At 47.2% G+C, this 22,216-nt stretch overlaps 1 protein-coding gene across 6 annotated transcripts in view; it reads left to right on the forward strand.

The window, feature by feature from the left end:
* Positions 1-22,216, forward strand: part of Tpr2 (Tetratricopeptide repeat protein 2) — a 108,170-nt gene that overhangs the window by 60,222 nt on the left and 25,732 nt on the right. For 4 of the 6 annotated variants that reach the window (XM_084590681.1, XM_084590679.1, XM_084590680.1 and 1 more), the window contains 2 exons: positions 21,332-21,420; positions 21,833-22,173. In XM_084590681.1, coding sequence (XP_084446807.1) covers positions 21,332-21,420; positions 21,833-22,173 — 430 coding nt within the window. Of the gene's footprint in view, positions 1-12,281; positions 13,252-17,439; positions 17,496-21,331; positions 21,421-21,832; positions 22,174-22,216 lie in introns of those variants that run through there. The other 2 variants (XM_084590678.1, XM_084590683.1) reach the window with 2 other exon arrangements.

A 22,216-nucleotide genomic window follows, 5' to 3' on the forward strand; every position in this document is an offset into this window, starting at 1 on the left:
AAACGCACCGATTTTTCTGGCGCTTGCACTCGAACGCCTTTCGATTTTTTGTTTGGTAATGAAAAAAAAAAAAAAAAACTTCCTCATTGTTTAGGCGATGCGGTGTCTAGGCCGTCTGATAACTGGCATCTTTCCCGCCACTCATTTGCTTGAGAGAGTAGAGGTTGCACACGGACAAAAAAAAAAAAAAAAAAAAAAAAAAAAGCAGAAAAAACGAATACGCGTTATTCGTAAATATTTAGTCACCTTAGTTTGAAGCTGGGTTGCGAGTTCGATCCCGGTCGCGGCGGCAGCTTTTCGATGGAGGAGGAAAGCAAGGCGCCCGTGTACTACTGTGCGATGGCAGTGCGTTTTAAAGAGCCCTGGGTGATCGAAATTTTCGGAGCCCTCCACTACCGCATCCTTGAGTCGCTCTGGGACGTTAGTCCCAGACAACCCCTTGCCGACATCACCGGGGGCGAGATTTACAACCTTGACTGACGAAGCAGGTCTTTCGAGTGGAAGACGACCTTTGTTCCTCAGACTTCCCTTTGCTAGTTCATTGTAGCATAGGTGTCTGCGAATGCCAGAGTTACGCTGTACGAATTACCTGATCTGCAGTAGCGCGTCTTTCAAGGCTGTTACTATTTTCACTTTAGTTGGGGCAAGTTGCTGTTGACCGGTATTCGCGCATGCTAGCTTCCATGGTGGTGATCACTGTTCACACGCAAGGTGTTCCTTGTAACGCTACTAAATGCGTCTGCACGGGATGTTCTTGACGGGCTACAGCAGTGTCGCGATAGCAGGTTTGGCTTTGGAATGCATTTTTAAAATAGGTTGCCGGGCTAGTTCGTGACGGTCTTCCGTAACTACAGCGTGATAGGTGAGACACGAAGGACAAAGAGCCGTGTTGCGTCCATTCTATCTTGCCCCGTCTGTCACGCTTAAATGCCGCCTCTTGTGAGTTTACAAAAACCGACGACGTGTCTCCACCCAAAGGAAGACTGAACGAATTCCAGAACTTGCTATATAAAGTATTACCTAACCGGTTCTGAGGAACTTTTTTTCGTTCCATAATTATAGACTGAGTGAGATATTTATTTGGTGATTTATTTTAGTGAGCAAATATTTGATGCAAATTTTCCTCGAGTGACGCGACATTTAGCTACAAAGTATAAAGACGTCATCTCATCTCGTATTAACCTACCTCTAGCTAAAAGTGTCGAGAATTAAACGCAACAATGTGCATGATGTGTGTGTGTGTGTGTGTGTGTGTGTGTGTGTGTGTGTGTGTGTGTGTGTGTGTGTGTGTGTGTGTGTGTGTGTGTGTGTGTGTGTGTGTGTGTGTGTGTGTGTGTGTGTGTGTGTGTGTGTGTGTGTGTGTGTGTGTGTGTGTGTGTGTGTGTGTGTGTGTGTGTGTGTGTGTGTGTGTGTGTGTGTGTGTGTGTGTGTGTGTGTGTGTGTGTGTGTGTGTGTGTGTGTGTGTGTGTGTGTGTGTGTGTGTGTGTGTGTGTGTGTGTGTGTGTGTGTGTGTGTGTGTGTGTGTGTGTGTGTGTGTGTGTGTGTGTGTGTGTGTGAATAAATTGAGTGTCTAAAAGCAGTTATTTTTCGCACCTCGGCTTGCTTTTGTGCTTCTGATATACCCGCGGAGCTGGCATGGTGAATAGTGTTCACTTTCGTACAGCGAGTGTAGCATAATCCTACGCACTTGGTGGCAGTTACACTTTATATTACGAGCACACACTAAAAAACAAACAAATAAAAAAACGACATAGCCGCGGTCAGTTTATTTAGCGCAGTGAAAAGATCACCAGTTGGAAAGCACACCTAATCGCAGTCGCAGACTCCATCGCAAATAAAGCAGCCCCGCGAACAGCCAGATCTGTTTTCAGTTCAGTTCAGTCGTTCAGTCGTGTCCGACTCTTCGTGACCCTATGGACCATGTCACGCCACGCTTTCCGGTCTCTCACTACCTTCCTAACATCACATAACTTCACCTGCAGCGCCTCGAGGATGCCATCTAACCATCGCGTTCGCTGCCTACCCCTTCTCCGGTGACCCTCAACCTTTCCCAACATCAAATCTTTCTCCAACGACTCCTCTCTTCTCATCAAATGACCAAAGTAGCTGAGCTTTTTTATTGAGATCTGTGTTATCTGCCCTCTTTTATCTAATCCTTTGGCTGGGCACGGGAACTTTTTTTTGTCTTGACAAGCGCAAGTGCTGTAATATGTCTGCATAGGTTAATAACGGCTATGTTGAGTCCGAGACTTCAGAGAGGGAGCGTGAGGGTCTCCGAGGGAGAAAAGCTCGAGCGCCGGCGTATGCACGCTAATTTCCCTCTACACCCTGATGACCATGGTTCTCAAACAAGCTCTTTGCAGGCTAGCGGCGCAATTCAATTGATGAGAGGTTATGGAGGCAGCTATAATGAGGATATTACGTTCGAAGAAAAAGAAACGCGTGTTAGGCCCGGCGGCTCCATTTGAAAAACCTAATTTAAATAAAAGTTCATCATAATCTCAAGCACCGTTAGAAATAGAATAAAAGATTAAAATATTCCGAAGGCGTTAATCAATAATGGGACCGACCGCTGACCGAAACGTCTCCTGGGCTTATGGTTAAAATTGTAAGATCCTGCCCCATATTCCAACGATCGAGAAATCCTGTAAACACGAAACGAGGATTTGTAATTTTGATTTTAAATTGGAAAGTTCTTATCACAAAGTGAAGTGCTTCTTACGTTGAAACCCTGTAAATATATGTGTATCCCAGTGCTTGGACACATAATCGCTGTTATAGGTACTGGGTAATTTTATCTCGGGAGGTTTCATGTTTAAATATTTTGTACACTCTTCCGAGCGTCCTTCGTTGAAAAACCGCATTCACTTTGCATCGCCGATGATGTGTCTTAGCACACTATGATTGTCGTAACTGCGGTGAACTTCACTGTGCCGTCACAATATTGAGTATGGGACCTCCCGAGGAAGGTTTTTGAGTTTCATCGAAACTCCTGAAATTTGGACATATCCTTAAATTACTTTAAAAGTTACGATCGTCCTGCAGAATTGACCCTTAAACGAACATTCTTACGTAATTACGAATGATTTCATAAACTAGTATGCGAAGGTATCAATGTTGCAAACATATATATTACTCCGGATGAATGCGACAGATACCGCTCGTTTTCTTTCGTGGCAGTAGCTGCTGCATCACGTGGGAACGCTTGCAAAACCTCTCAGAGTATAAGGATTCAGTCTGGTTCATAGCGGCTGCAAAGCTCCATCTTTCCCCGTGGGGGAGGTCTTGAACGCTTTCTTATTAATGGTGGGGGGTCTCAGACCCTCCGATGACTCCCCTGACTCTAAGCCCGGCTGTTAAGTACATTCCTGTCGCGGTGTCACGATAAGTCTTGTTCATTTATGTGTGCGCTGTTCCGGTGATCGTTTCGACTCGTCTTTCCATCCCGCATACCTTGCTTCTTCTCTGTGCCCCGTATCTGTCGGCGTCCATGGGCGCACTTGGCGTTCGTGCGCGCCTTGACGTGTCGGCGAGGTTCTGGGGGACCCGTGGGTGGTCACGCGGGCGCCGCAGTGGTCGGGCCCCGAGTGTCGTCTGCTTTGCATACGCGCTCCTTCATCCTTGGCTCTGTCAAGCCTGCGCAGCACGAGGGGGCGACGCGCCGTTACATCTGGGGCAGACTTGTTTTTATTTTGGCTCATTGCGTGAAGGCCACCGCGTTGGGGGGAGGGGGCGGGACGATGATCGGAGTCTAGACTGAGAGGACTTCTGATTGGCCTTGCGTTGCACACCCTGCGCTCGAGTAACGGCACTTTTGGTCGCATCCCTGATTAAAACTGAATGTTTCTCACCGCGATTTCCTGCGCATCTTTCTGTCGGAGGCTTAAGTTGAATATTGCCGTGCTACACGCGCGTGGTGGTGCACGTCATAGTGGAGTTTTAATTAACGATGTTATCAAGTTTTATCTTATTTAGTGGTAATTGTTTAATTCTATCATTTCGGCGTTTTATTATTATTAGCCAATTTTTGCGCGTCATTGGTGTGCATCTGGCGTAAATCTATGTGGAAAGTTATACTAGCCGCGCCGCTAGGAATTCCCACTCTCCGCATGAATTAAATACTCGTGGGGCGTGACAGCATGCGCTCCCTGCCCGCTGAGTATTCATAATGATGTTCAGCGGGCCCATTCGGCCACCTCGAAAGCAGTAGCTGCGCCATGTAGGGAGGGAGTGTGCTCCCTTTGTGACACTCACTCTGAGCAGCCTCTACTGCTCACTTTTGCTCCATAGCTGCTCCAGAATACACGCTTTCTGCTCCGTATATATTTGCTCAAAAAGCGCATATTTCCCTGCTCCAAGAGGTGCCCCTAAACCTCCGATCCGAGAGCACTGCAGAGAAATGCGAAAGCCGCTCATTTGCCACTGCACAGGGTACATCGCACGGCCCTTGCCGAACACAACCAGTGTTCCGTTGAATGCATCAAGTTCACCGGCGCTCTATAATTGGTTTACAGGAAAGGCGCAATATCTGTCACTCGCGGAATTCCGCTACTATCATCCCCTCACGGTAGACAAGGAGAATTATGATGTGCTTTTCACGATTCCGGGGCGTGGCGCAGTTGTTTAAAGCTCTCGGCCGGGGATCCGATAGAGGGAGGTTTGATTCCCGGTGGAGACAGGATTTTTATTTTTGTGAGGACGTCAAGTTGAAGTTGACTGACAAGTTGAATCCCGTGGAATCTGCGCGCTATATGGTCAGCTTCGTATATGCGTAAATCGCCCGGTGACGTCATGACCGGCTGTGACGTCATCACAACGTCATAACCGATGACGTCACAACCTTTCGGTATTTCGCGGAATCTCGTGAAGAAGAGGCGTGACATTTCTCGTGGCCGGACGGACAGGGTATGAGCGAGTATGAGCCATTAAAGGCTTTCGCCTTAGTATGTTGATTGCTCTGCATTTTATACAGATGGCTCAAAAAGTGGAGTCTATGGTGTAAGTGCAATAGTACAGGACAAAACAGAAACAGTGCGTCTGCCTCAGCGTACATCAGTTTTTGCTGCTGAATATTACGCTCTTTGTGTTGCTGTGGAAAAACTAATTGATGAGAATATAAAAAATAGTATTTATGCAGGTTGTTTAAGCGTCCTCAGTGCATTAAACTCTAGAATAACTTAGCACATAACACAGTAAAAGTCGCGACACAAAAAGTACTATAAAATTCTGCTTGGTCCCCAGTCACGATGGGCTTAAGGGTAATGAGCGAGCAGACGTGTGAGCTGTTATGCTATGGAGATACGTGCTATGCAAGGACTGCACGAAGTTAGTGCGCAGCATACCAAGCGCTCAGTGGTAGGCTACTTGGGAAAATGAAGCAAACTTCATTTCTTAAAGCCCATATTAGGGGAATGGAAATCAGTCAACATTAGGACACACGCACATTACACGCAATTTCTTACTGACAAAGACAAGCCTGTGTGCGAAATGTGTAGTGATGAGCTCACAGTAAATCACATTTTAATCTCATGCGCAAAGAAAAAGAAGAATATTATACAAAACTAAGACAATATCACAATGGGCAAATGTAGATGCACCAAAAAGAAATAGGAGATAGAAACCGGTAGAAGGTATCGAGGACGACAACAACTTGCAGGATGTTGCCGCGGGGATTCTGGAACGGAGATTATTGTCTGGAACGAGGATCCCAAAGCCCCTGCCGCGTCCACTGAACAACGATGGGGGGCGAATGTCAATTTCAAACTTCCGCGTCCGTCTTGAATATGTTGCGTTATCGGCTTGCAAGTAGAAGGCTACAGTTCAGTTTCTTCTTTAATAATCTTTCTTGTTATCCTGGCGATGTTTCTTTTTTTTCTTTTTTCTTAACCCCTTTTGAAAATAGTGGAGTGTAGAGATTGAGAACGGCCCCCTCCGCCAGCGTGGCACGCGCCCTAAAAGAAACGCGGTACATCTCGTGCTTCAGCCGCATCCACGGTTGACTTTGTCTCCGATGCTATGTAGGAATTATTCTGAGGATGCTGCCTCATCGCACCAATGGTCGTAGAAGGCTCGTGGATTCAGTCCAGAACACCGGTGGCAGCGCCTCGCTTATGGCATATTCCAATCGGCAGGACATCTAGAGACCTATACTGTCGCGGTTTAATAGAACTCAGGATCTGGAACTGTATCGCCCGTTGAAACACGCCCTTTGGTTTCACAGAGCAAGCAAGCTTGCTCTGGATCGCTGATTGGAATCCGCCACTAAGAATGCGCGAACTCACCCCGCCGGGGTGGCGCAGTGGTTACGGCGCTCGACTACTGTTCCCAAGGATGCGGGATCGAGTCCCGGCCTCGGCGGCTGCTTTTCGATGGAGGCGAAAAGCAAGGCGCCCGTGTGCTGTGCGATGTCAGTGCACGTTAAAGAACCCCAGGTGGTCTAAATCTCCACTACGGCGTCTCTCATAGCCTGAGTCGCTTTGGGACGTTAAACCTCGCAAACCAAACCAAACAGAATACACGCCAACTCAGCGCGGCTAGTTTTGAAAGCGACAGTGACGTGACTGATTCTTTTTTTTTTTTTTCTTTTTGTAGGGCTCTCGCATCATTGGGCCCAATGGTGTGCCGAATCCTAGAGCCTAAAAGAGCCGTAAACTGCACGAGCTAGAGCATAAATTCTCTCAAATATTTTTTTCTATTGACTAGCGAGCGATGTATTAGTTACCACATTTTCCTGTAAATAATTTTCCTCTTTTTTTTTTTTTTTTTTTTTTAACAAGCATATGTATTAGATAAAATTCGAGCGAAACGTGGCAACAGCCTTCATTTCGCGGATTTTGACAATCGCATTTTGATCACACTTTCACGAAGCGGTCTGTAAAGGACCGATTTGCACAACGGATTAGCGCGTGAGGCCCGGAAAGTAAGCGACTGCGCACTCAGGGCTTCGTACCAGTTTTGCTGGCAGCATAAAAGCAGGCTGGCGGCGACAACCAAAGATGAGTCTCGTATTGTCGGACTAAGCAGGGAAAGCCGTTAGGGTGCCGAGTGCCGCTTGGAGACTGTCAATCAGCGAGTCCCCAAAGGAGGAGATTAGACGGCTTTGTGCGTGCTGATCCTAGGCAACACCTCTAGGTGGTGTTCCCGTAGGCCGCACACACGAGCCGACACGACGACGCTGCCGCAGGTCTGTTCGCGGAAGCGCCGCGTCGCGACTGTGTTGTCCGCCGGCGCCGGGGGAAGCGTGGTGTGCACCGAACAAAGGGGACTAAAAAGGGGACGCGCTCGCAGCCACAGAGGCCGTCGGCGGGACCCGTTGACCGCTCTTTCTTTGCGCCACCGCTAAGCCAGAGGTCACAGACTTTTTAAGTTCTAGGAAAAGCGGAGGGTGAGAGACGGCGGCGGTCCGCTGTGGAAAACGACTCTACACATTCGTGTACAGTTGAATGTATAGGCAGCATGTGCCACTGTCTTTTGCGTTTACGCCCCCCCCCCCCTCCCCCCCTCCCCCCCCCCCCCTCCTCTCTCCTTTTTTTTTTTTTCAGTGGGGGAAGAGCTTCTCTCACACTGCAAAAGGTATGGGCGGGACTCACGATTGAGCAGTCCAATCACTTTAGCTAGACTCTCGCTACCTTTTCCAATTTTTGTAATCAATGTGATCTTTTTCTGAGTGTGTATTTTGTGAAATGCCGGTTTCGTACTGTGAAAGTGAAGGGGGAGTTACATGTAGCCACGAACCAGTAATTTTGACGTTCGATAGCTGAAATTGGGCAGGATCCCGAGGGCCAGCCCCGAATAAGAGGTGTCCCCTGTTTTGTTTTTCTTTCTATCTGTCACGGCATGGCTAAGGAGGCTATATAACTGCCCTGAGCATGAAGGAAAGAAGCCAACAGTCGGCGAGGCCAAGGAAAGCATTGGGGATTGTACTTTGTCTTTTTTTTTTAATCTTTACTTGGATAATCACAGAAATTAGTAATGTAATTTTAGGGGAAAGATAATTAAACACAAAGTAGAAGAAAAAACAACGTGCCGATGGTGGGAACCGAACTCACGACCGGACGCGATATTCGGAGGTCGTGGGTTCGGTTCCCACCATCGGCACGGTGAACATGAGACACGAGTGGCCAGCACATTCCCTCCTCCACTGGTACTGTTGTAGAGAAAACAGAAGCAGTGCAACGGGGCACAAGCCCTACAGCTAGGCTTCGAAGGAATAATGGGGGGTATGTTCACAGGTGACTCACGCGTCTCCACACAGGCTAGACAAGAGCAACCCTACACTCAACTACCGTTTGGAATATTGCACAAATTCTTGGCAACGTGTCCCGTCAATAGTACTTTGCCTGACGCCCGCAAGAAGGGTGTCCTATTGGAAAAAGGTACATTCGCGGAAGTTGCGAGACCCGATTCGTCACGGAGAGGGAGACCCAAACAATACTCCAGCCATTGTTCGGATGGCCCCCTACGTGACAAATCCGTCGCAAGACGTTCCGCTATGCCCCCACTCAAGTCGACCGCGTTTACTTGCTTTCTGTAGCGGGGTCGGGCCGAGTCAAACCACCCCTGCACCGGAGTTCGACTCGACCACTCGACCCGACCCGCCAGTGTTTACATCCCTCGCTTATGGTGGCTACCCTCGCTGGCTGAAAAGAAAAGGGCAGAGTGAAAACGTATAAACATCATACCCTCTCGTAAATACCCCTCGATTCAGGGTGTTTGTAGTGCCACCCTCGTACTTTTTCTGAACTGCGACATCCTTACTGCACCTACATTTCATAGATGACGCCACATACTACATTTATTGCACGTGGTTCTGCTATTCCACTATTTGTTTTTTGTACACTTTTGTAGTTGATAATTGTTACCAGTTGAATAAAGGAAGGAAAGCCCGAAACTTTAACAGAAAAAAAAAAACAAGCCATGGAGCATTTCAATCGTGGTTAAAAAATTTCATGAAGAGCTCGTGCGCTTAAGCAAACCACGAAAAAATGAGCTGAAATCACCCTGACCGTGCACATTCCTCGAGAGTCGTAGAGCAAAACCGATGCTTATCCTCTGACATCGAAGTGTAAAGTTTTTCCACGCGAAACCTCAGCACCGCTAAAAGCTTGTTACTTGAACAGTTTAGCATTTTCTTTTAGCCATTTTACGAAAAAAAGCGCTAGCTTTGATCACAAATAACTTTTACACTAAATGAAGCAGACAGCTGATATTTTCAGCAAAAAGCAAACCCTGCAAGACCACCAACTGCGCAAAAAATCTCCGCAGCAGAATGCATATCTTGAAAGTTATTGTATATACGATTACCATTTTTGTACACTTTTCATAGGCGCGTGGCTATTAAACTAAGCGATACACCATAAAATGCTTAACTTTGTTCATTAACATCTAATCTCTAAACGTCTCGAAAGGTCTTTCTCTAGGTGCAAAAGGTTTTACACAATTTTGCATTTCCTGAGACAAGTAGAGCTGAAAAGTCGTTTGTTACTTTTGCGTTTTTCTTTACAGCTCAAACATCTTTGCAGCTATTTATAAATCAAATGCACTATTCGAAAGCAATGAAATTGAGCTTTACAAAGATATTAAAACCACATTTATAACCTAAACGAATGAGGCACAGTAGGCGTATGAATATCACCAAAAATGTCGTCTCTTCACCGCTGGAGTGGGACCGCCACCGCCGATTAGGCAGGCCTTGTCATGAGCAAGCCTTCTGACGCAGCCTGTCGCCGCTTATGCAGGCGGATCCCGCATGACCCGGTAGTACGCAAATTAAGAATAGCACTAAACTTCGTGCAACGCTGGCATCACGTGACCAGATACAAAGAAGGAAAAAGTAACAATACAATGCTAGCGCTCGTGAGCCGGCAAAACACATGGCAAGAAAAGCGAAACTAAATCGCATACGCGCACAGTTTTCACGCAATCCAACCGGACACAACTACTGAAAGCACAAACGACAGTATGGACGACAGTATGGAACTCCACTACGGCACCCCTTTCTCTCTCTCCGCTTTCACTCCCACCTTCTCCCTTCCCTTAAGGCGCGTCTCAGGTGTCCACAGAACAAGTGTGACAGATACTGCGCCTTTCCTTTCTTGTGAACCAATAATAATAATACATGAAGGAAAGAAAGAAGCCAACAGTCGGCGAGGCCAAGGAAAGCGTTGGGGATGGTACTTTATGTCTTGTTTTTTTTTTTTTTTTTTTTTTTTTTTGTTTACTTGGATAATCACAGAAATTAGTAATGTAATCTGTTTAGGGGAAATATAATTAAAAACAAAGTAGAAGAAAAAAAAACAACGTGCCGATGGTGGGAACCGAACCCACGACCTCCGAATAACGCGTCCGGTGCTCTTCCAACTGAGCTACATCGGCCGCTGTCCCCCCTGCTACTTTCTTGGGTATTTATGTTGTCTGTATACGAACCTTGAGAGTGTTCTTCTACTTTGTGTCTAATTATCTTTCCCCTAAACAGATTACATTACTAATTTCTGTTATTATCCAAGTAAACATCAAAAAAATAAATAAAAAAGACATAAAGTACCATCCCCAACGCTTTCCTTGGCCTCGCCAACTGTTGGCTTCTTTCCTTCATGTATTATAACGAGCACTATCATTTCCCCTTAATTGATCTGCTAATAATAATAATAATAATAATAATAATAATAATAATAATAATAATAATAATAATAATAATAATAATAATAATAACTCGGACGACAGCGTCTACCCTCTGCATCTCATTGCGGCGCGGCCCAACCGGGGCCGAAGTACACATGCAAAAACAGAATAGTCCTCTTCCCTCGCCTGACCGAACGAAACTGGAATGCTTTAACGAGAGTGAAACCATCCCCGCGGCGTCATTTAGTCCCTGTCAGCTTAGGCCAATAACGGGCGAAGATTGTGATCTTCCCTGCTCAGCGTGTTACTTATGGGACGGCACCGATGTAACCGCGAGCCGGCAGAAAGAATGACGAAAAGGGACGTTTGCCCGGAAAGCGTGGTGTTTACACTATTAAAACGCGGTCTGGGCCCTGCTCACGCGAGCCAGGGGTGCCGTTTTAACGCGATGCCTTCGTGGGATTCGTACCCTCGACCGGTCTGTAATGTACGTTTTCTGCGAATAAGGGAGGCGGGGGGCGGGGGGGGGGGGGGTGCAGGCACGAGACCGTTCTCGCGAAGACTTAGGAGCACGCACTGTGACAGGGCCGAGTTCGCGCTTCCATTGCCATATATTTCCCGCGTCATAAATATGTCCAGGCCCTCAGCGCGAGGTCTGAACAACGCGACCGCGACGACACATGGTTCGGAGGCCGACGGGAACGCGTATTTCGCCCGATATGTGACGGTCTCGAGCTCGGTGACTCTACAGGTCCCCTGTATACTTCTCCCCGCCATCCTCTTCGCTGCTTGGGTGCTTCAGATATAGGTAGCAGTTGCCGCGGCCGCCAACACTCTTTTCAATAAACCACTACCACCACCACCATACTTCAGCGCAGGCAAGTCGAATTGGACTCTGTTAGTGCTGCAATCCGTATCTAGCTGACTCCTCCTTTGCGCCGGGCACCGCGAGCGCATCGTGCGTTGAGTTGTGCTTGTGCCAGCGGAAGCACCGCATTTATTCGCGCTGCAGCTCTTTAGAGAATTCCGGTTTCTTAGTTTCAGAATTTGATGTGACATCGTCACGCCTGCGGCTTCGAGTTCGCCGTTAGTGCTAACCACCGAAATTACCCAATTAAATAATTAAGTGAGCCTAGTTAACTAGGGTATTTAGAATCGCCCGACGCAGTGAGCTGCTGAAAATAATTTATTTTCCAAGTGATCATCCTACGAAGCAACAGAATAACTAGGCTGTCATCATTTCTGGAAAGGGCTCGGCTACCGGCGTGTCTTTCCTATTCATAGCAGCGTATATTGCTACTGACACATATGACTGTGTTTTTCCCTGATTTTGTTTTTAATGATTTCTCTTCAACAAAAGTCGTGAGCCGCCCCCTTTGGAGCCGGATCAAAATTAAGAGCCCTGTGAAGTTGACTTCTTCAATGATATAACAGATGGCGCAACCAGCCTCTGCATACTTCGGGTTTGATCAAGCGTAGTTTTTGTTTAAAATACCGCGCGCGCGTTGCCTGAGCCTCTCGTGGTCTGTTCGGTTGTGCGCCTTTGCCTTGTCCTGTGTGCTTGTGATCATCTGAACGGTGCGTTGTGTGGAGCTCGGCCGTCGCGCCTTTGTTGTGAAGGCATTGGTTCCAACGGTTCGCGTATCGTTGCACTTGCGTTTTAAAACAAAACCTTACACCTGTCGTTACCGCCTCGCCATTGTTGAGCGGAGTTGGCGCGTCGAGCGTCCCGTTTTGCGACATGAGTGATCCTTGCGAAGTTGCTGCCCAAGAGGGACTGCGTTACTATTTGAGAAAAGCCGAGGAGCTCAGTGCTGATGAAGTGGAGCATCTGCTTGCGGACGACCGTGCGACCAACTACGAATTCTCGGCTTCCTGGCGTGCTGCTGAAAGCCTTCATAGTTCTCGAATGCGCTACGGGACAGACCACGACACGGACGGAATCGGCAGGGATCACTGCATTGCAGTGATTTGCTACACGCTCCGACTGCCCAACATCAGCCGGTCGTTCAACGCAGCGTGCCGTTACGCGCAACCAACTGAAGCAAGCTGGAGCGAATTTCGTTTCAAGAGCTTGTGGTGCCTGCTTGTGGAAGCCTTCAAGCTGCTGCCACGCCCAAGGGCTGCTCATGGAGTCCTTTACCGCGGAGTCAAATGGGTTAGGAGCTACCAACTTGGTGACTTGGCCATGTTTCCGCACTTTTTGTCGGCCAGCATACACTTGGATCAGGCGGCCAAGTTTGGGCGGCGAGGTTTGCTACTTATGCTCACGTCTGTGCCGGCGGAATTCGTGCGTGACATAAGTCGCTATTCTATATACCCGCATCACTGTGAAGTGTTGATCTGGCCCTTCTGCACATTCACCGTCCAGCAAGTGACCGGACACGGCTTGCACTTTCTCGAGTTTCGGGAAGCGGAGCCGTTGCGTAGCCCCCGGCTGCCAATGTCAGCCGAACAGCAGCAGCCCGCGTCTGCCGAGCGCCCTGAAGAAGACGACGTCGGCGGTCTCAGCGCACAGTTCGCGAAGCTGCTGGTCTTTGACTTGGTGCTGGCGCAACCGAGTTCTGCCGTCATCAACGTTGTTCCGGATCCGGATACAGTCATCTATGCAACGCAGCTGCGTCCAAATAGGTTGGTTCTGTGGCATTTCATCGCAACGAACCGCGCTGCCTGCCTAATGGCGCTCGGCGGAATTTTGTTTTCCGACCATTTAGAGCTAATGTAGCACCTTATTGCAACTGTCTTCGCTGGTAAACAACAGGGGCGGTTTGTCCGTTTTCTCCCTAGCTGTCCCAGGTGTTCTTTTATGTGTGTTACGTGGGGTATATATATTTATATATATAAAACTGGCCCGTCGGGTTTTCGCTGGTCGCTCTCAACGGACACTGTGCTACCGTCAAAAAAAAGCAAAGGGGTGAAAGGGGCTGCCATATTGGGGAGCTTGGCTGCTCTCGAAGTGCAGGAAAGTGTTGACGACTCCCCCCCTTAACAGCTCAGTCAAACTGTTTTCCCCAAGGGTCGTAAAACGGTGTTAATTCCCCGCATGTATTGTCGGCTGCAAAAATTAACGGGACGCGTGTTCCTGAAAAAAAAAAAATAAATAAATAAAAAAAAAATAGCGAGAGTTTTGTAAATCTGTTGTAGGGCTGGAAGTGCTGCTCAATTTGCTCCGTTTGCTTCATCCTGCTTATGAGTTTTTTGGAATACAGTAGACCATTAATGAATGATATTGCCTACAAAAAAAAAAAAAGTGATCCAGTGCAATTCGATTACGTGACCGTGAGAAGAACAGCGGGCGGTGACATGCTGCGAGTTGCGCAGTCAAAACGATAGCAGCAAACCGGTGGCATAGTCTCGCACTGGGCCAATGCATGCAAAATATTCATTACCTAGGAAAGCATAGAGCATAATAAATGTTTATTTGCAAGCCTATTTAAAAGAAAGCACAAGCGATTGTATGGAATTCGCAAAAATGCTCTGTGCACATGACAGCAAATCCGGCCAGTTTTTTTTTTTTTATTGATAAATTAGATAAATTAATAAATCGCCGGTGGAGAGAATAACGAGGGCGGTGAGGCAGTGCAGATATCGCAATCCTTTGGGAAACTTGCCCATCTACAAAGAACTGCACGAGTTTTCCTACTGTTTCGGCTATGAAAACAAACAGGTACTTGACAGTCGAGCATCTTTATCAATAACAAGCATGTCAATCCTATGTCAGACAAAAATCATACTTCAATCATTTTTGGAGGTGGTTGCTGAAGGTGCCACTCACTAGAAACCTTCTCCAGGTTGGGGCCTATTGTCAGCATGATGAAATTGAGGGAGCCCGCCCGTGTGGTGTGCGATGTCGGCGTATGTTAAAGAACCCCAGGTGGTCTACACTTCCTGAGCCCTCCGCTGCGGCATCCCTCATAGCCAGAGTCGCTTTGGGACGTTAGAGCTATATAAGCATGACCAAACCTTTTACGTCAATGTTCTTCCTTTTTTTTTTTTTTTTTTTTTTTTTGTCATTTAGATTAAACAGGGCTTACTGGCAGCTTCAAAGGCGACGTAGTGCACATTGTATCTTTTGTACCATTGTACAGGCATGGACAAAAATGTTCGGAATGTGGGTTATAAAAAATATATTTCTGTGGGGTCAGGCAATAAATAGACGGTACTGGTGTGATCGGGATTCGGGGGTCAAACAAGGATCACTGCTGCGTGGCCAGGAGGCGAAGAGACATTGAGGCCCAGCCAGGGAGGAGAGACAATGAAAGCGTTTATGTGCAGGGTCATCCGCTTCTAGCTATAACTCGGTTACTGCTTTTAATGCAGCATTGCATCCGACGCAGGCGCACATCGAAGCAAAGCACAGAAGAGACCTGGAGGTGGTGCTTCGCATGGCCTGTCGGACGCAATGGTGCCTTGAAAGCAGTGACCGTGTTATATCTAGAAGTGAACGATCGTGCACAACTTATTGCGTAAGCATTAAGGGTTTATGTTTGAGGTTTCGCGTCCCCAGAAGTTGTGTACACGATTTCGTCGTAGCCGAACTAGTTACCAAGAAACGGATGATTGTACTAAAGGATTAGGTAATTATTGCCAAGCAGAGTAATGATCACTTCCGGTAACATATGTATTAGGGTCACGTGACGTGCGTCAAGGATTATGTGACCGGAAATGGTACGTGAGTGCATGTGTCACGCGACCGGAAGTTGGGCGTTTGAGAAAGAAACAAAGTAAAATAGATCTGAAAAATCTGTTAAGTGTCGTTTAATCGAAGCAACAAGAACAAAAAAAAAAAAAAAAAGAATCCGAGAGCATTGTAGAATCTGCAGTGGAGAAATGCGAAAGTCTGAGCGTTGCTGCTGGGCACGGTACATCGCGCGCCCCTTGAACGCATCAGAGTTCACCGGCGTTCTATATAGTTGGTTTACCGGAAAGGAAAGGCGCCGTATCTCTCACTCGCGGAATCTCGCTGACACATCTCGTGGAAAAATTTCGAGATTTTCACCTTGAACTTAGAAAGGCTTTCTCCTTGAAAACATGCGCAGCATGCTACACAGTGTCGTCAACGACGCAGCGCTATAATTTCCGCAGTGGGAAATCTGCAAGGGCGCGCGATATACCGTGTGCAGGCTTACGCATTTATCCACTGCGGATTCTGCAGTGCTCTCGGAAATTTTTGACGTAATGTACAAGTCTACAGAAGAGAACAGGGCCCCTGGTGGACAAAATCCGACTCTTTCAATACCGTTTGTTCCCTAGCTGACACACGCGAACATTCGAGGTGTGGCCCACTGCAGGAGGTGGTTCTTGAACCTCCTCGCACACCTCCTGTGGCGAGGGTGAACTACCCTGGTGGCGATCTTGTGCTGGCGACAGCACCAAGTTGTCAGTCTGTTGTCGGCGGAGGTCGAGTGCCCCACCGGTACTTCCCGGAAGGTCAAGCACCTGTCTGGCGCAGTTTGCAACCTTCGCTGTGGCCACTGTAGCTTTGGGGAAATGCGTTCTTCTACCCCTACGCACGCCTTGTGCTTTCGCCAACAAAAGGGAAGCGTTCCTAGTCGTTGCTGCGGTCGTTTTGTTCTGTCCCGGCGAAGTGGCTGACCGCCCCGACAGCATGTACCCCGCCGCCCCGGCGTCTTTGATGACCGCCGCTCGTCGGCATCCGCTCGACTCCTTTTGCCAAGCGCTGGAGGAGCCGCGTGATCCTCGGCTGGAACCCCAATCATAACAGTACTGTATCGCAAGAGGATATGCGCACTCCATTATCAGGAGTGCGCATATCAGTCAATGAGTCTAAGGCAAACGTTGGGAATTTTTTTTTATTTGATTGTTGGTATCTGACAAGAATTAGTATTATGGTGATTATCGGGATAAAGAATATTAAACGACAAGCGGAAGGAAAAACAACACGCCCACCATCGGCGTGTTGTTTTTCCTTCCGCTCATTTTGACACATTTGCACCTTCCTCTTTTTTCAATGTTTTATTTTTAATTTATATCAATTAACTGATAAATTGTACGGAATAAATTTTTATAACAAGCATTATCGAGCATTGCCTTTTCATTCTGAGCATTTTGACACCATTTATTCCCCGCGTTATATTGCAGTCCTGATCTGTTCGGGAAATGTGAGGGGGCGTGAAACGGCAGTGAGTTTTCACTAGACATCCACAGAGCAAGTAATGACTACATAGTCATAGCGTCCTTGATATTTTGCACATGAAATAGCATATGCCCAAACAAAGGCCATCCCGGTCAAGCGAACGGCTTTTTAAGCAGACAGAAATCACTTCGCATAGTCGGGTGTTTTCTGTACCCATGAAAATCTTACGCCCAATCTCACGAGGCCATAGCTTCCTGTTGTTGCTATTATCGTCACCGCGAAGAATGGAAAATGACTTTTTCGCGTCTTCCGCACGGTTCCGGCAGACGAAAGCACAGCAGCCCGGCGCAGCCGCACGTCACGCGTACGTTTCAAAGTTTGAGTTCAGAGATGTTATTCTTGCGTCCGCTTAAGCTTTAAGTACTGCATATACACTCCTAAAAATGCAGTAGAGGCATGTGAAGTACGTTTTGCTTAACTAATCGACCTATATCACGCTGGCAAGCGCAGATCGCCGAGCATTTCAGCGGCGCAGTAAGCACCGCTAGACCCTTTGGGCGGAGCTTGGCGGCGAAGAGGTCACGTGCAGCCAACCGGCCTATCGGAGTGAGGGGCGGCTGGATCTAGACCTGTCGCTACCTTTAAACAATAGAGGAGCCAGTCGTACAGTGGCGGTGTCGTCAGTTTTCAACATCTCTTGTGAATGCTTTTACCGTGAACGGCAATCATTTTCAATCATGGCACGCACGAGACTGGAACTATTCCTCGGCGGTGACAGGTATTTCTTCTTGATATATATGCCGGCGATCGTTAAACTTGTGTGGCCGGAATTAATCTGAAGCCCGCCAATACGGTCTCCATCATAGCTTCACGTGTCACTTTGGCCGTTAGACCTCGATTTGCAGTTTGTTTGTTTCTTTGTAGGATGTGTTGTTAACTTATAAATATCCAAAGCTGTACGTGCAGGACACCGCTTTCTTTTTTTTTTTCTTTTCTTTTCTCTCTCTCTCTCTTTTTTTTTTTTTTTTTTTTTTGCAAGAATTCTAAAAGCTTTCACCCGCTAGAGCAGGTTTAAAGGGCGCGAAATTTGTTTCTTTGCAAGCGTTGCGTTGTGTGCTTTGAGAAAACCTCCGCTTCTGCCTGGAAATTCCGACATGACCGACCTTGATATATTGTGATTCCGCAAGAAAATCGAGCATGGTTTACACAGTGTCACGATGAAACCACTACGCGTGACGATAAATGTGGAGCATCAGAGTCGATGTCAAGTTTAAATATGTAACAGGTAGTGGCTGCGTAGTGTTAAAAAAAAAATGTTTTTAATTGCCCGAATTTTGGGCTAACCCTGTGGGTATAGGAACTAGACCTGTGGGTTAAGTGAAACATGCGGCCGTGTCCGAAAAATCATTACGGCACTTTGCCAGACCTTATTGTCAGTTCGTCAGTGGCACCGCAGAGTGAAGATTAAATTCAGGCAGCAACATTCTGGTACATACTAAACCATTCAAATAGCTTGGGGTTAAATAAACAAAGGTGGCGAAGTATTTAATTTCGCTTCATACGCTGTTTTGATTATTTCTTACGGCTCTCCTCTTACTGCGCTAGAGATGATGTGCTACATGTAAGCTCTGTCGCATCGCATTACCGTGCGGCGCTTCGAAATGCGATGCGATGCGCTACTGTCGCCTTCATGTAAACGCGGCTACAGGGGATCTGCATAAACTCGACAAAAGTCGGAGTCGGGTCCCCTTTTTGAGGGAAAGGACGAAAATGTAGAAGAAGGTGGTAGAAAACTAGTCACGCGTTTCCTATTCAAAGACTCGCTCTTTCTCTCGAAACTCGACTCGAATGCGGCTCAACTCGACCCGCATTCTGTCGAAATCATGTATACGAAGCTACAGTCTTTGTCACAGCTACAGATATAATCTGTCGAAAAACAAGTGTTCTTGCCTTCAGTGAATTCGGAACACGGAATGCATTACGAGCAACATTTTGTGGCTCGGGCGCAAACGTCTTGGGCATGCAAGAAGCTTTGACTGTGACGCCGTGAGAATCGGTCGCCGCGATTGGCCTGTGGGATTCTTTTGAGTGTCGTTCGCCTCTTCGTTCTTCAGTTGTATGCAACAATAGTACTATGGTCCCCCATTTCTCCTTTTCCGTTCTCTCCCCACCCGACAATTCCGGAGAGGCAACACAGGAGGGGCAATTAGGATTGGCGCCTCGTGGGTTGGTCGCGTCGGTGGGGACGCAGGTTTCCTGTCATATTGTGACCTTGAGAGATACGAGGACCGGCGGGGGAACAGTCCGCCTTACCCTCCGGTTAGTTCGAGGTGCTTTAGGTGCTCGTTCTTACAGCGCCCTCTCGCCGAATGCGCGTGTCGATTCGCAAAGCCGTAAGGACGGTGCTTGCGACCGCTGGTCCGTGCGTGCACGTTTGGCATGTTTTACAAAGCCTTTCACCATGTGCGCGTTGAGAGACTGTTACACCGCGAATCGCGGCCTTAGATTCTATCTTGCGAAGGCTGATCGGATGCGACCAGCAGAAGTCAAAGAAATTCTCGCTTCTGAGCTGCGTGCCGACTCCAGGTACCACGATGCGTGGAAAATAGCAGAAGAGTTCTACGAGATGCAGCATACATTGTCTCCGTTGTGGAATTTCATGGAGAAGGACTGCTACCTGGCGATCATCTGCTACACGCTGCAAATTCCCAACATTTGTCAGAGTTTCAATAGCGCCTGTCGCGTAGCGCGACCCACCGAAGACAGCTGGCAGGCGTTCACCTACAAGAGCCTCTGGTGCATGCTGATCCAGGCCTTCCGTCGTATTCCGGCCTGCACCGTAGCTCCCCCGGTGTTGTACCGCGGCGTTGGCAGTTACTGCGGCTCTGGGCGATCGCCGGTGCCATTTCCGCACTTCGTGTCGGCCAGCGTGATCGCCGACCAAGCCGCCAAGTTCGGCCGCCGCCGTCACCTACTTTCGCTTTTTCATGTGCCCCCGGAGTTCGTGAGGGACATCAGTCCGTTCTCGATCCACCCGCAGCACTGTGAAGTACTGATCTGGCCTTTGTGCCGCTTCGAGCACATGACACACTGTGGCAGCTACCATCAGTACTACCGCTTTTACGACGCGGTCCCCGTGTGGAACAGTGTACCAACACCATGGGAGGTGAACTGGTACTATGAAGATTATGCGGCAATCACTGTGCTGCAGTTTTGCTTTATCGTATTCGCTGGTGCGCATACTGCTGTTGCAGCTCCAGACGCCGAACTTCCGAGTGCAGTTGTCCTTAGCAGGGATGATCTGGCGAAAATTAAAGATACGCGCAAGGCAAGGTCAGTCCAGGTCGAAATGGGGCAAGCTTATCTTAATGCTGGATTCTGTGTCCGTTGACTTAGTTGGGCACAAGGGGAAGGCTGTGGACTCCTTATCCCGGCCGCTATTTTTGCCTTTCTGGAAGTACATGTATGCCAAGCTGCTGTGCAATTTTCGGTGGTGCTGTGTTGCTAAAATAGCATTTGCTCCATAGTCTTTTCATTGCCTTTCGTGAATGTACATGCACCATAATGGTGATCCATGATAAATATTTGTAAACGAGACATGCTAGTATATCACAACCCCATTTTTAATCATTTTTTGTAACACTGTGTTCTTATTGTCATATTGTTTCACCTTGTGTAATGTGTGATGCAGCGTATCATACTGTTATTGTCTTGGCTTTTTAGTGGATGTGCATGGCTGTCATCAGTAGCACTGTTCTTAGTGAACATACTTCATGTTTACTCTATCGCCTTATTACTGTTTGCAGACTGCACGCTTCACATTACTGCACCTTCATAGTAGTGGGACTCAAACCATTTAACTCTTGGACCATTACATCATGTTCACTTAGGGTTGGGCTTGATACTGTGAAGAGATACAGAAGTGCTCTCAACTTCTCAATTGGCACCCAGACACACATCATCGACTTATACCTGTGCAAGTAGTAGGATTTATCAAAAATAATTTTGCCACTTTATGGGCTGCTGGATGTAATACTGCCTAAGCAGTTGATACCCACTATTATTTTAGAAGTTATCCTTGTGTCTTAAAATTGTGGGTCACAAATGCAGGCCATAATGCAATCAGTCTGGTGTACATTTTGCTGCATGTCAAAGATTTCACACACACCCTAGGCATATTCTGCCAAACCATTGATTGTCTCTTCAGGCATTTTTTCTTTATAACTACTATCAGTAGAGATGCAAGCTGTAGACAGTTTGGTCATCAGGATTTTGAAATTTGCTTCTATCATGCAGAATCTGGAGGAGTGACTAATTTAAATTGTTTATATATATTAGCCATCTATATTTCATAGCTAGGCATGCTTTAAGACAATTTCAATGTTTAGGTAACCAACCTTCCTGCAATAACACTCTTGCACATGTTATGTTATCACAGGTAAGTTAGCCTTCTTTTTGAAATGAAAATATTTTTTTATGCAAGTGTCAAGTTACATCCAAATATCAAGCTTCATACATCTTACATTGGTAGTGTTCAGATAAATATATGGTGGCAAGTTGACTGAGCATGTGTGTGCTTTTCTTTTTTTTTTTTTTTTTTTGTTACGATTGCAGGTTGGCTGAAGTGAAGAGAGAGCAAGGCAATGAGCTGTATAGCCTCCAGAAGTATGATGAAGCTGTGAAATGCTACACTGAAGCAATCGGTCTGTTCCTATTTTCTGTTACTATATTTTGATGAACAGTTCTAACTTTAAAACCTACAAACCTAGCAAAGAAATAATAAAGTGTGATGATTACCATGGGAATCATCACATTTTGTTGCCTTAGAAACTTGGCTTGGAAGTTTAATAAAGCTTGAAGAACTGCTGTGTCAGTGGAGGATTTTGACACTAGTCTTTTTTTTTTTTTTTTTTTTTTTTTTTTTTTTTTTTTTTTTTTTTCTGAGCCATTTTGATAAGTGGTGATAGGGAAATTTTAACATTTGCCAATGCTTTTTTGGGGCCCTTTATGTACGACCTGAGTGCAGGAATATGGATTGAGGACTATATGGTATTGAAGGGCCATGCGAGAACAAGTGTTTAAAACGTTTTTATCAAGCCTCTGATATATTCGCAGAGCTGGACGGACGCAATGTGGCCTATGTGACCAACCGGGCCGCTTGCTACATGATGCTGGGGAACTACAGGGCAGCCCTGGATGACTGCCGACTGGCACTGCAGAAAGACCCCTGCAACACCAAAAGCCTGCTGCGGGAGACCAAATGCCACATAGCCCTGGGGGACCTTGGGTCCGCGAGGCGTAGCCTGCAGGTCCTGCGCGAGCTTGAGACCCAGAGTGCCGGTGCACTACCTCGGTTGCACAAGACTGAAATTCCTCGGCTCCTCAAAACGGTAGAGCTCCTGCAGCACTTTGTAGATGAGGCAGACAAGGCCTATGAAGTGCAAGACTACGAAAAGGTGCGTCACAGTCTTCCCCCTGCATCTACAGGTGCAGAACAGG

This window comes from Amblyomma maculatum, chromosome 1 (genome assembly GCF_055883805.1).
Source record: "Amblyomma maculatum isolate TAMU_Amacu chromosome 1, ASM5588380v1, whole genome shotgun sequence".
Lineage (NCBI taxonomy): Eukaryota > Metazoa > Arthropoda > Arachnida > Ixodida > Ixodidae > Amblyomma > Amblyomma maculatum.